Here is a 15,748-nt window from a genome sequence, read left to right as displayed (position 1 = left end):
AAGCCCAAAGATCCAATTTTACATTTTACTTTGTCATTTAGAATGAAATCTGCTCTCTGCTACTTCAAACTGAATATTTCCCGGCCTGGAGATAATGAAGATAACACACACACTATTAAATGTATTCAATAGGAAACCTTGTGCTATTTTGTAGATCTACCCAGTTTTATGAATTGAAGCATTGCCTGAAAACTCTTTTAATCTTAATCTTAATCATGTTATGTCCTGTGACAAATCTCCCGTCCAAAGGCAAAACCCGGTAACTCAATTTTGGTCAAAACTGAGCTGCTAATAATTTTGGAGTTCCTAGGTGATATGCTTTACATTAGTGTATGCAATATTGTAATTTGCTCCGTAAGTAAGATGTTTGGCGCATGGCAGGACCTAGCAACTACCACATAACTGCGTAGATACAACAGAAAACCTAGTATCTCAAGGGACCAATCGGAGCTTCTTTGTCAGTCGCCTTATTGTCTTTACTGAGACATTTGCACGAATGGGGGCCGACGGTCAACCTGATTATGTGATATTATGGCACGAGGGGATATTTGTAAGATTGGCCCAGGACGTTGCAAGCACCTTCATTAAATGTATTGTTCTTGAGTCTTCCCCTTGCATACTCTTTTGGGCAGATAACTGTGGAGGTCAAAATAAAAACTGGACGCTGTACACGGCTCTTGCCCAATGTGCAAACACAGAATGGGGCCCACCCGAGATTGTGATAAAATATCTGGAGAAAGGGCCCACGTTCATGAGAGCAGATTCAATCCATGGCTCAATCGGCAAGAAAATGAAAGCTCAGGAAAACATCCATACGTTTGATGACTTTGTAGATCTTTGTAAGACAGCATCAAAATAGATTGGTTTTCCTTTGTTTTCTCAAAATCAGGTAGAAGTGAGTTACTAGGTTTTGCCTTTGGACGGGAGAACTGCATCTTGCATGCCATCAGTCAGAAACAAACATAACAAAAAACTCTGTATGCTATTTTATTATACTGTTGACATACAATAGACAATCAACTTCATTGTGTTGTTTTCCTTTGCTAATGCTTTGAGTTGTCACTCATTGAATGTACAGTACAATATATATTTATTGAATCATATATAGAGTTGAGAAGTGATCATTTTGTCATCTCATATTTATTTATGCATTCATTTTTTTGTCTGCTTTTTAAACGTATCATTTGCCTGGCTTTTGAGTTGCATTCTGCTTTCTTTTCTTTATTTTTTGCTGTCTGGTCAGTGGCTCACATCATTCTGGCAGTCCCTTGGCGCGTGGTGCCAGATACTGTATGTCCGCCGACTTCTCCAAGGTGTACACCATTCCTCAGACCAGCAGCTCAGGTGCAGGGTCAGAGCCGGGGCCAGAACCGGAGTGCGGTCAGGGTCCCAGCTCAGAAGCCTGCGGACAAACACGCACACAGCCAGATGGCAATCTCCCAGTGAAGACAGCTGATAATGTTGATGCTGATGCTCACAGCAAAGAGGGACCTCCTGACATTTCAGATTGTGGGTGAGTGTGTTTGTGAACAAGACAGACAAAAAAACGGTCAAAGTTTATTATGTGCAGCATCAAACATTTTAATACATGTGCCCCTGCTTTATTGCCCTCCTGGTGTGGATAAACTCAGCCTGATAGAGGCCGACAGCTACAAAATAAATACACTCAAAAAATCCACAGACATAACACACTTGACGCATGTCACCTGTGGTTATTGATTGTTCCCGAAAAGCCAAATCTCTGTGGGACCGCCATCCTGAGTCTCTATCAGATCTCTGGTGGATCCCAAGCAGAGATCAACACAAAGTCATGAGAAATATTAAAAAGGGAGATCAATGCATGCATCCTAGTTGAGGCTGAGTTCTCCCACAGGCTGGCTGATAATAAAGTGCCTGTCTGCGCTATTGATGCCATTGATTGTGTGTGAGTGTATGTACGATATATATATATATGTATATATATATATATATATATATATATATATATATGTATATATATATATATATATATATATATATATATATATTTATATAAAGGTATGCTTGGGTATCGCTGCCATTATATTCGATACTGGTGACAAATCGATACTTTGAATCAGTTCCGGTGCTTAAACACTGTGAATAACAAACTGCCTCAATCATCACAGCAAAATAAGCAGCAATCGAGAATGTGTCAAAAAAAACTGAAAATGATTGTATTTTCTTTAAGGGCCTGATCTATTAATGTTTTGTGTTAAGATCCGTACTCGGATCTTCTCATTTTATTGTGTATTGTTCCAGTTTTTTTTTCATTCTCCGTCTGACCCTCTTTTTTCCTGTTTGGTCCGTCACCATGGTTACATATTATTTCCACCTGCTAGTCTCGGTTCTCGCACACTTGTTTCTTGTAATCACCACCCTTTATAAGCCAGCCTTTTCTGTTCACTCATTCTCGGATCCTAATTTGCCAACGCGCAACAGTGACGACCTTCTTAACCGTATGTATTTTCTTGCTACCTCATATGCTAAGCCACCTGTAATTTTTAGCTCTCATGCTAATCGTGTTTTGTTTTCCATTTTGTGCCTTCGTGCCAAGTCTTAGTTTCTTTGTATATCCTAGCTCTCACGCTAGCGTCTTTTGTTTCCCTTTACACCAGTGTTTCTTTTCATAGCTCCCTTTTGTTAATAAATCCTTTATATCTTACCTTTGTGGTGTTCATCGCTTTCGACGCATCCTTGGAAAAACGACTACGGCAACAATATGCCGAACAAGTCTCACAGTTTGCATGTATTAGAGTATGTGCAAACTTGATAGCAGATGCAAAGCTGATCTATTAAGTATGTGCACAGAGGATTGCAACTATTAAATGAGTAAAAGAGAGACCGCAATCTAATTAGTGTGTTTGTCTTTATGTATATGCGGAATATACGCTAACTATTAGAACGTCAACATTTCAAGACTGTCAAAAAGAAAAATATATATTGTCTATTCCAAAAAATTATTTCATAATTGTATTGCTGCTGGATGACTTAAGAAGCTGATTAAAACAAATTAAGTTGATTTGTTTTGGTGTTGGCTTACATTTTTTTTTCCATATTATAGTATTATTATATGTCGTATATGAAAAAACTTCTTGCAGTATGTGTTTCCGGGTATGGAACAACTATTGCTGATGCAGAATAACACTGTCGCCCAGAGCACACCTTTGGCATGCCTAAAATAGGTTCTGTTCTCTAGATCACACTTATACAGTCATGGTCAAAAGTTTACATACATCTGTAAAGAACATAATGTCATGGCTGTCTTGAGTTTCCAATAATTTCTACAACTTTTGATTTTTTTTGTTGATAGAGTGGCCACAGAACTTTCCTCCCAGAAGGTCTTATCTTTGTCCATGTGATGTCAGATGAAACAAAAATTGAGCTGTTTGGCCACAATATCCAGCAACATGTTTGGAGGAGAAAAGGAGAGGCCTTTAATCCCAGGAACACCAGGCCTGCCGTCAAGCATGTTGGTAGTGGTATTTTGCTGTGGGCCTGTTTTTGCTGCCAATGGAACTGGTGCGTTACAGAGCGTAAATGGGACAATAAAAAAGGAGGATTACCTCTAAATTCTTCAGGACAACCTAAAATCATCAGCCCGGAGGTTGGGTCTTGGGTGCAGTTTGGTGTTCCAACAGGACAATGACCCCAAACACACAACAAAAGTGGTAAAGGAATGGCTAAATCAGGTGAGAATTAAGGTTTTAGAATGACCTTTCCAAAGTCCGTACTTAAACATGTGGACAATGCTGCAGAAAAAAGTCCATTCCCAGAAAAAACGACACATTTTGATGAACTGCACCAATTTTGTCAAGAGGAGTGGTCAAAAACGTAAGCAGAAGTTTGCCAGAAGTTTGTGGATGGCTACCAAAAGCGCCTTATTGCAGTGTAACTTGCCAAGGGACATGAAACTAAATATTAACATTGATGTAAGTATACTTTTTGACCCAGCAGATTTGGTCACATTTTCAGTAGACCCATAATAAATTCATAAAAGAACCAAACTTCATGAATGCATTTTGTGACACAAACAAGTATGTGCTCCAATCACTCAATCACAAAAAAAATAAGAGTTGTAGAAATTATTGGAATCTCGAGATAGCCATGACATTCTGTCCTTCACAAGTGTATGTGAATTTTTGACCACGACTGCATATAGCCCAGAAAATATGGTTCATATTATATTTGCGTATTGCATATTGTAAAACATAACCAAACAGCACAGGTTGGACCGTCAGAACATATGATGTCATGAATGTGGAGTGTCTACAATGCCTCAGCTTGTATGGTTCATGCAAAATCCTTAAATAGGGCCGTCAAGCCACTTTATACACGCAGCCCCAGGAGCTCACTCGCAACGCGTCCACTAATAATACGTTTTTACTTAATTTACTTTTACTGTTTAGCATGTGTCTTTTGGATTTTAGTAGATCAGGCCCTCAGTGCACAGTCCCATCAGTAATGGATTATACACCGTTGTGCCGATGTTAGACTACTCTTACAACAGTGTTCCCTAGTTGAGCCCATATGCAAGAGTCTTGTAATAATTGAGAAAAATTAAAATATCATATGTTATTTGCACTGCACACTATTACCGAGTTTTTGAATGCATCCCTACGTTTAAGGGGCAGGGGCTCATTTCAAAAGAGACGATGTATTAAAACTTTGCTTCGGTGTTTAAATAATTTAATTTAGTCTGTGAAATGTGGTTCTTAAGGGCTCGTTGATTGATCACATATGCTGAATTCATCTTCTGCTGACTTATGAAAAAGCCCTGTAATTCAGTTATCCTTCCCATCGGGTTGTTTGTTATTTATTTTAGCTTACATAAGCCTGTCTCATGATGAATGGCGTAATATTCTTCGCTGATATTGTTCTAACATAATGAAGTTTCTCATGATCCTTTACCAAAAAAGTCCCCTCTCTGCTCTAACACCATTCATTGTGTGTAACAGTGCGCTTAACACCTTTTTTTCTCTTTCACTAACTCTCCCTTGTTCCAGAGGAGCAGAGAGCTTGTTAGCACTCCTTCTCAAAATGCTGTCTGAGCGTGCAAGGTATACAATCAATGGAAATCAACCCCTGCTCTGAACCTTTGTGACCCTCCACCGTACACACTCACATACATTACACATACCCTTCCTATTTTCCCAGACCACCACATCACTCCCCCTAGATGGTTGCTTGCACTGAATGGGGGTTAACGAGCTGTGCATCAGCGGCTATGACATTTCTGCGGCAGAATAATGTTACTGTGCACTACTCACCCCAAACGTCCTCGTGTCAGCCCTCTAGCCAAGATGCTGTGAGGTTCTAGCTGAAGAATAATAATCAGTTAGTCAAGCGTATATCCTGCAAACAAAGTGAGAATTGGTTTTAGCTCAGCTACCCACATATCCTCCTAAAAATCAGCTTTGTCTTTAGTGGTTATTTGTGAACATGCATAATGCTGGTAAATCAAATATCAGGGAAAATGTTTACTGCAGAGGACACAGGTTTGAATACTTTATCAGAAACTGTGCTGTCGTGGATAGAATGACAAAATGCTACTTTTAATTTAATGAATTATTTCATTCTCTGATCCACTGGGGGCCTGATATGAACACTTTTTCTCCTGTTATGATTATTATTTCGGATAAGTAGCCGCATCATGAGAATGTATTTGAAGCAGTTATGCTCACTAAATCAACGCTTCACAAACGTAAAAAAAAAAAAAAAGAAGCAATTAACCACATATTTCTGCAGACGAATGTCCTCAGTAAATCTGCAGGGGGCTCAAATTAAGTGGGACAAAACTGAAAACAAGAAAATGTTCTTGCTATTTTAGTGCAAAGTTACTTTACTGCCCGGAATAATCTAACCTTTAAGCTATAAACGCATCATTAAAAAGGTGTGATTAACCTGCCACTGTGCAGCTCTTCACGCAAGTGTTTCTAGGTTTCAGAATTGCAGCCAGTTCTAGCCAACTGACACTCTGCCATCGGCAGTGCCAAGAGCAATGCCAACATGTGTCATCCTCACTGGCTGCTCACTTAAAGCTGAGCTCTATGCCTGGTCACATCCCAGCCCTCGGTATAGAAAAGCATTTTGAATGTCGGTCCCTGATCACCGCCCACAAAGCAAAACATTCCACCTGGTCTGAGTCCAACAGTTGTCATGTCTTCCCCCAGTGTACGAACACTCTAGAGCAGGGGCGTCAAACTCTTTGGCATTGAGGGCCACATTGCAGTATGGCTTCCACCGGAGGGCCAATTGTAACAGCGAATAATATATGAACTTGCCTTTACATTCGATTAGTATACATATTTTTTACATACAGTGGGGCAAACAAGTATTTAGTCAGCCACCGATTGTGCAAGTTCTCCAACTTAAAATGATGACAGAGGTCTGTAATTTTCATCATAGGTACACTTCAACTGTGAGAGACAGAATGTGAAAAAAAAATCCAGGAATTCACATTGTAGGAATTTTAAATAATTTATTTGTAAATTATGGTGGAAAATAAGTATTTGGTCAACCATTCAAAGCTCTCACTGATGGAAGTAGGTTTTGGCTCAAAATCTCACGATACATGGCCCCATTCATTCTTTCCTTAATACGGATCAATCGTCCTGTCCCCTTAGCAGAAAAAGAGCCCCAAAGCATGATGTTTCCACCCCCATGCATTAGGTATGGTGTTCTTGGGATGCAACTCAGTATTCTTCTTCCTCCAAACACGACGAGTTGAGTTTATACCAAAATGGATACATGGATGATACAGCAGAGGATTGGGAGAATGTCATGTGGTTCAGATGAAACCAAAATATAACTATTTGGTATAAACTCAACTCGTCGTGTTTGGAGGAAGAAGAATACTAAGTAGCATCCCAAGAACACCATACCTACTGTGAAACAAGGGGGTGGAAACATCATTGTCGTTTTTGCTGGAAGCTCCCATTAAAAACAATGTGAGGACGTGAGGAGCCCTCACCCTTGTGACGTCATCGTCTGCGACTTCCGGTAAAGGCGAGGCTTTTTTATCAGCACCAAAGGTTGCGAACTTTATTGTTGATGTTCTCTACTAAATCCTTACAGCAAAAATATGGCAAAATCGCGAAATGATCAAGTATGACACATAGAATGGACCCGCTATCCCCATTTAAATAAGAACATTTCATTTCTGTAGGCCTTTAAAAAAAGTATCCAGTTTCATGCAGTTCATATAGTTTTCCTGTCAAAATAGAAAAAACTTATAAATTTATTAAGAAATTACACGGTACTTTATTGGCACATAATATTTCAAGGCGTTCGCAAACCATAAAATGATGTGGAGGGCCAGATCTGCGTTTGACACCTATGCTCTAGAGTCTAATCTTTATGTTCTGGATATTTCTCCATAAATGCCTCTTTCCCCCTTTTTTCCTTCCTCTCACTAGCTGCGGTCTTCACACTCTCCAGTTCTGCTTCTTCTCGCACTGTTGACGCCTGACTGTGGCATGCAAAATCTGATCCACATAAGATGCATTGTGTGATACTGACATACTTCCTTAAATAGCGAGTGGCTACGCTGGCCCAAGGCCTCCCCTGCAGGAAGTGGCTTGCATGACCCTACTGATGAGCTGTTGTGTGCCCTCTGTATTGTCTTTAGGCAGCTATATGCGCAGGAGGCCGCCTGCCGCCTCCAGGCTGCCGAGCGAGATGGGAAATCACTCCAGAGACTTTCAAAGGAGCAATACCTGAAAATGATGCTGCCTGACAGTCCACCGGGAGAAGGCAGGAGTCATAAGGTGAGGCCACCGACCAGGCTTCCTATATCTACAAATGAAACCGTAAAACTTTACTATGAGACAGCATTGTAAGGAGCGCAGATACGAACAAACACCCTTCAGGCTATTTTACCATGCTGACAAATAGGTATAGTGGATTTAAGCTTGTGATAACCTCTCACCACAAAGACAGAAAAAGAAGGGCAAACATCTTCCAACACAGTTCCTCTCTTCCAACACAAGAGCCTTTCTCTTGCTATTGACTGCTAAATTAAATTTGTAACAGAGCCTGTCTTTGCTCCATCGGGATGTCATGGGTTAAAGGCGGCGATCCGAATGATATTTGCGGTTGCTGGGTTCTACAGGCTCTATTAATTGCATCATCTTTCCCCTCCTGCCGTCCTCTATCCATTATCTTCCTGGAAGGCACCCTGGAGATGCACAAATGGGTTATTTTTGGATAGTGCTCAATTCTTGTACAGAATTCACTTCCCCTCTCGAGAGAAGAAACATACACAGTTGTGTCCTCTGGCAAAGGAGGATCTCAGCCTCGCACAAAGCGTTTTAGTCCACTGATTAGTTTGTCGTATTTCTGTGCACGGGCCTTACACTTTAAAGCACAGATCCCTTCCTGTGTAAAATGAACACAGATGTGCCTGGCCTGCTCTTTGTCATTTCCCTTCTTTTTCCTCATAAAAAAAGCATTGCTGGTTAGATGCTAAGCCTTTGTGCGCTCACTTCCTCCAGTCCGATAACGTGCGCATGTGGAAAAACAATCTGGGAGAGATGCTTGCCAGTAGACGTCTAAACTATATATACAGTCGCGATCAAAAGTTTACATACACTTGTAAAGAACATAATGTCATGGTTGTCTGTGGGCGGCATGGCGTAGTGGGTAGAGCGGCTGGCCAGAAACCTGAGGGTTATAGGTTCGCTTCCCACCAATTGACATCCAAAAATTCGCTGCCGTTGTGTCCTTGGGCAGGACACTTCACCCTTTGCCCCCGGTACCGCTCACACTGGTGAATGAATGATGAATGAATGATAGGCGGTGGTCCGAGGGGCCGTAGGCGCAAACTGGCAGCCACGCTTCCGTCAGTCTACCCCAGGGCAGCTGTGGCTACTGATGTAGCTTACCACCACCAGGTGTGAATGAATGATGAGTCCCACTTCTCTGTGAGAGCTTTAAGTGTTTAGAAAAGCGCGATATGAATCTAAGGTTTTTTTTTTGTTTTGTTTTGTTTTTTGTCTTGAGTTTCCAATATTTTCTACAACTCTTATTTTTTTGTGATAGAGTGATTGGAGCACATACACATCATAACAGCTGAATTCTGGAGGAAAGTTTTGTGGTCAGGTGAAACAAAAATTGAGCTGTTTGGACACAATACCCAACAATATGTTTGGAGGAGAAAAGAGGAGGCCTTTAATCCCAGGAACACCAGGCCTACCGTCAAGCATGGTGGAGGTAGTATTATGCTGTGGGCCTGTTTTGCTGTTAAATGGGACAATGAAAAAAGCGGATTACCTCCAAATTATTCAGGTCAATCTAAAATCATCAGCCCGGATGTTGGGTCTTGGGCACAGTTGGGTGTTCCAACAGGAAACTGACCCTAAACACACATCAAAAGTAGTTAAGGAATGGCTAAATCAGGCTGCAATTAAGGTTTCAGAATGGCATTCCCAAAGCCCTAACTTAAACATGTGGACAATGCTGAAGTAACACGTCCATATCAGAAAACCAGCAAATTTAGGTGAACTGCACCAATTTTGTCAAGAGGAGTGGTCAACCAGAAGCTTGCCAGAAGCTTGTGGATGGCTACCAAAAGCGCCTTATTGCAGTAAAAATTGCCAAGGGACATGTAACCAAATATTAAAGGGGAACAATATCACAATTTCAGAAGGGTTAAAACCAATAAAAATCAGTTCCCAGTGGCTTATTTTATTTTTCAGAGTTTTTTTCAAAATTTTACCCATGATAAAATATCCCGAAAAAAGTCTTTAAAGTGCATGATTTTCGCTATCTGTGACACCACCGTCCATTTTCCTGTGACGTCATCTAGTGATATACATGCTATCCAGGCGGATAGCACAGCAAGATATAGCGACATTAGCTCGGATTCAGACTCGGATTTCAGCGGCTTAAGCAATTCAACAGATTACGCATGTATTGAAACGGATGGTTGGAGTATGGAAGCAGATAGCGAAAACGAAATTAAAGAAAAAACTGAAGCTATTGCCTTAGCATCGCCGGTAAAATGTGCAGACCAAACGGTCGGGACTTTCGCATCTTGTGACACTGGAGCAACTTAAATCCGTCGATTGGTAAGTGTTTGTTTAGCATTAAATGTGGATGGAGGGAAACGCTGGATGCAAATATAGCGACAAATGTACATACAGCTAGCCTAAATAGCATGTTAGCATCGATTAGCTGGCAGTCATGCCGCGACCAAATATGTCTGATTAGCACATAAGTCAATAACATCAACAAAACTCACCTTTGTGATTTCGTTGACTTTATCGTTGGAAATGCATCTGCAGGATATCCATACATCTCTGTGCCATGTCTGCCTTAGCATCGTCGGTAAAATGTGCGGACCAAACGATCGGGACTTTCGCATCTTGTATATCTGTCGATTGGTAAGTGTTTGTTTGGCATTAAATGCGGGTGGAGGGAAAGGCTGGATGCAAATATAGCTACAAATGTACATACAGCTAGCCTAAACAGCATGTTAGCATCGATTAGCATGCCGTGCTAATCGATGCACATTCTACGTAAATCTACTTGAATCCGTCCCCGATCGTGTTGTTACACCGTCCGACAACACACCGACGAGGCATGATGTCTCCAAGGTACGGAAAACAGTCGAAAAAACAGAAAATAACAGAGCTGATTTGACTCGATGTTTATAATGTGTTTGAATAAATGGCGGTTGACTACCTCGGTGATGTCGCTCCGAGAGCAAATAATAGAAAGGCGTTTAATTCGCCAAAATTCACCCATTTAGAGTTCGGAAATCGTTAAAAAAATATATGGTCTTTTTTCTGCAACATCAAGGTATATATTGACGCTTACATAGGTCTGGTAATAATGTTCCCCTTTAACATTATCAGGTCACATTTTCAGTAAACCCATAATAAATTCATAAAAGAACCAAACTTCATGAATGTATTTTGTGACCAACAAGTATGTGCTCCAATCACTCTATCACAATAAAATAAGAGTTGCAGAAATTATTGGAAACTCAAGACAGCCTTGACATTATGTTATTTACAAATGTACGTACATTTTGATCACGACTGTATATCTCTCTTGTTGAGGGTGAATGTTTTCAATCGTCAGCTGGCACGTAAAAGAATCAAGTTACATTAATGACGTGGTTGGAAAAAAAGTATTGAATCGTTTCTAATTTAATAGAATGTGACGTGACTGGGCCTCTGTGTAATCAAGCAGGAGATACGGTAAAGGTTAACGCTTGTGTCACTTCCGGCAGCCGCCTGATGCCATTCTTTGTGTGGGTGAGCAGGTGCTGAAAGATCTTATTTGGCACCCATGCTGTCCGCAGGGACGTCCCTTCCACAGACAGACTGACTATTGTGCGGCTGACGTAAAGGAAAGGCCGTTTGCAGCATATTTTCTCCTCTTGTAGGAAAAAAGGCAACTTAATAGGCGGTTGTCCAACACATCCTCCCAAGTGGCACCTCAAAAGGTTGCATGTGCCGCTTGTTGGATTTGTTCATTGGGGGAAAAATTGGATAAATCAGGTGAAAAAAACAGGTGGATTTGTTGGTGCTACGGATAAGAGCTTCTGCTAAAGAATTCATCATGAACTAATTCAGGCATGGAGTTGTTGGCAATGAAGTAGCCCCTGGCACACGGAAAGGGCTTCACAGTACAGATCTTTTCTGTATATTATCTCCTGCAGCTTCAATGAAGCACTGCCAAGATATTTTCGGATTGAAGCTGTCGATATAGTAAAAAGCCAGCTTCCAATAATCATTAAGTGCTATTTCAAAGGTCGCCATGACTACATTTGCATGTTCTCTAATCAACGCTACTTTTGCTTTCACAGGAAGAGTAGTTCGCAATCATAGTTAAAAATGTTTTGCTGAGCGAGAACTTTGCAGGGAAAGTTGCAATAACAGACAACCTTAAAGGGGAACATGATCACAATTTCAAAAGGGTTAAAAACAATAAAAATCAGTTCCCAGTGGCTTGTTTTATTTTTTGAAGTTTTTTTCACAATTTTACACCTCCCGGAATATCCCTAAAAAAAGCTTTAAAGTTCTTGATTTTCCCTATTTGCGGTACGACTCTCCATTTCCCTGTGACGTCATACAGGGCTGCCAATACAAACAACATGGCGGTTACCACAGCAAGATATAGCTACATTAGCTCGGATTCAGACTCGGATTTCAGCGGTTTAAGCGATTCAACAGATTACGCATGTATTGAAACAGGATAGGCGCCAGCGCCCCCCGCGACCCCGAAAGGAAATAAGCAGTAGAAAATGGATGGATGGATGGATGAAACAGATGGTCGGAGTATGGAGGCAGATAGCGAAAACGAGATTGAAGAAGAAATTGAAGCTATTGAACGAATAGCTATTGACGCTATTTGGCCACAGCATGGGTGTACCTAATGAAGTGCCCCATAGCATGGCTGCCTTATTAGCATCACCGGTAAAATGTGCGGACCAAACGATCAGGACTTTCGCATCTTGTAACACTGGAGCAACTTAAATCCGTCGATTGGTAAGTGTTTGTTTTGCATTAAATGTGGGTATCTAGTTTCAAATGTACATACAGCTAGCATAAATAGCATGTTAGCATCGATTAGCATAGCATGTTAGCATCGATTAGCTGGCAATCATGCTGCAACCAAATGTATGTCTGATTAGCACATAAGTCAACAACATCAACAAAACTCACCTTTGTGATTTAGTTGACTTAATCATTGCAAATGCATCTGCAGGTTATCCATACATCTCTGTGCCATGTCTGTCTTAGCATCGCCGGTAAAATGTGCAGACACTCAGGCAAATTTAATGGGGGTCGGGCGGCAGATTTCTTCCCAGTGGCGCAACTTGAATCCCTCCCTGTTAGTGTTGTTACACCCTCCGACAACACACCGACGAGGCATGATGTCTCCAAGGTTCCAAAAAATAGTCGAAAAAACGGAAAATAACAGAGCTGAGACCCGGTGTTTGTAATGTGAAAATGAAAATGGCGGGTGTATTACCTCGGTGACGTCACGTTCTGACGTCATCGTTAAAGGACCGATAAACAGAAAGGCGTTTAATTTGCCAAAATTCACCCATTTAGAGTTCGGAAATCGGTTAAAAAAAATACACGGTCTTTTTCTGCACCATCAAGGTATATATTGACGCTTGCATAGGTTTGGTGATAATGTTCCCCTTTAATAAGTTAAAGCCTCTGAGAGCTTCTAAGACGCTCCCAGTATATCTTTGCTTTAAAGATGTACTAGATGTTTGTTGAATTCTCACTGTGGGATTTGTGGGAGTTGCGTCTTTGAAATAGAGATGGCTGGGTGTTGGCTAGCGTAGATGCCAGTCAGTGTTCATTACAGTAGGGAAGCCGTAAGCAGACATTTACCCATCTGGCTGACAGCCCTGCATCTCATTTGTGGCTACTTTTGATGCCTCTCCAGCAATATTTATGTTAGCTAAACGGGGCAATGATGGACTTGGTTGCTGTATGTGGTTTTGTGTGTTTCAAGTGGAGATCCCTGTCAAAATGCTGGCCAAAGCCACAAGACTGTTATGTGTTCATTGTGGAATACCCCTTCACCCAGCGGCATCCACTTTTTTGTTCATGGCTTTGTGCGGTAAACTCTGCACTGGCTTCTATAACACCATTCTCAGTCTGTTCTGGAGAATACACACACATTCACAAGAAGCTTGCACTGTGTGTGCCTTCACGATATTGTAACAGTTTCACTGTGCTAGTGCATTGCCAATTAGACCCGATGCAAAAAAATGTGTTTTGTGGATTTTCACTAGACTAGACCAGTGGTTCTCAAATGGGGGTACGCGTACCCCTGGGGGTACTTGAAGGTATGCAAATGGGTACGTGAGATTTTTAAAAAATACTCTAAAAATAACAACAATTCAAAAATCCTTTATAAATATATTTTTTGAATAATACTTCAAGAAAATATGAATGTAAGTTCATAAACTGTGAAAAAAAATACAACAATGCAATATTCAGTGTTGACAGGTAGATTTTTTTGTGGACATGTTCCATAAATATTGATGTTAAAGATTTATTTTTTTGTGAAGACATTTTAGAATTAAGTTCATGAATCCAGATGGATCTCTATTACAAACCCCAAAGAGGGCACTTTAATTTGATGATTACTTCTATGTGTAGAAATCTTTATTTATAATTGAATCACTTGTTTGTTTTTCAACAAGTTTTTAGTTATTTTTATATCTTTTTTTCCAAATAGTTCAAGAAAGACCACTACAAATGAGCAATATGTTGCACTGTTATACAATTTAATGAATCGGAAACTGATGACATAGTGCTGTATTTTACTTCTTTATCTCTTTTTTTTTCAATCAAAACTGCTTTGCTCTGATTAGGGGGTACTTGAATTAAAAAAATGTTCACAGGGGGTACATCACTGAAAAAAGGTTGGGAACCACTGGACTGGACTATTAGTGCTTTGTTAAAAACCCGATGTTGAAACATCTAACAGAGCTGCAAATTGGACTGGCATTGTCTTTTCAAGGATCTCACAGTCCCCATAGAGCAGGAGTTTTGATGTTTACCCACCCTGGGAGGTAACAGAAAAATGCAGACTAAATACAGTGGTTCTTGAACATGGTTTGTAAACCGAAAAGTGTGTATTGTGAACCCTATTTTAGTAGATAAAACTTCACACTTTAAAGACAATATAAAGACACGCATACATGTGTAAAAATGTGTGTGTATGTATATATATATATATATATATATATATATATATATATACATATATATATATATATATATATATACATTTGGCTTGTCCTGATACCAATATTTTGGTACTGGTACCGATACCAAAATGTATATCTATACTTTCACAAAATAAAGAATGACATTATTAGCTTAATTTTAACAGAAAGTCGCATGATACATTAAACATATGTTTCTTATTGTACTCAAAGAACAAATGAAGAAGATTGGAATTAAAGTTAAAAGCATTAAACACACTGGGCTTTTCTTATTACGCTCAAAGGACCATTTTCCATATTACATATAGCCTGCCAAAATCTAGGATTAGGTTGGAATAAAGTAGAAAGCTTTATTGACATTGTATTAAATGCTTCATGATTTATGGTTGCCACTCTTGGTCTGTGCTTTAAGACGAATAAAATCATTAATAAATATTAAAAACAATACTATGGCTATACAACATGTAGCACTTAAAACACAAATCGTGAAAGATAAACACAAATAGTAGGAATTTGTTACAAAATTAGTTGCATTAGTTTGTGCTTCATGGGTGGTTTGGACTGCGCTAATAATTGAGAACAAGCCAAGCAGCTGTATGCGCGTCTAGTGGAGGGAGCTCGTTAACTACATTATTACATGTCTCTCTTTATTCTCTTTGTATATGTACATATATGTGTGTGTATATGTATAAACATATTTATGTATATGTGTGTGTATATATGTACGATATACATATGTATATATACTGTAAATCTTACTTGCCAACCCTGCCGGATTTTCTGGGAGACTCCCGAAATCAGCGCCTCTCCCGAAAACCTCCCGAGACAAATTTTCTCCCGAAAATCTCCTGGAATTCAGGCGGAGCTGGAGGCCACGCCCCCTCCAGCTCCATGCAGGCCTGACTCAGCAATGTTGTGACCCTCTTAAACAGGACAATACTGCCATCGACTGTACATAGAATAGAATAGAATGTACTTTATTGATCCCTGGGGGAAAGTCAGCACCACAGTTCGCTCACA

At 40.2% G+C, this 15,748-nt stretch overlaps 1 protein-coding gene across 1 annotated transcript in view; it reads left to right on the top strand.

Annotated features, from left to right (window-relative positions):
- LOC133559178 (signal-induced proliferation-associated 1-like protein 2) overlaps positions 1-15,748 on the top strand; it is a 211,782-nt gene that overhangs the window by 171,641 nt on the left and 24,393 nt on the right. Inside the window, 3 exon segments of the mRNA XM_061910660.1 lie at positions 1,244-1,513; positions 5,025-5,078; positions 7,649-7,787. Coding sequence (XP_061766644.1) covers positions 1,244-1,513; positions 5,025-5,078; positions 7,649-7,787 — 463 coding nt within the window.

This window comes from Nerophis ophidion, linkage group LG09 (assembly GCF_033978795.1).
Source record: "Nerophis ophidion isolate RoL-2023_Sa linkage group LG09, RoL_Noph_v1.0, whole genome shotgun sequence".
NCBI classification, from domain to species: Eukaryota; Metazoa; Chordata; class Actinopteri; order Syngnathiformes; family Syngnathidae; genus Nerophis; species Nerophis ophidion.
Note: the sequence above shows the minus strand (reverse complement) of the source record. Positions and strands in the feature narration are given on the sequence as shown.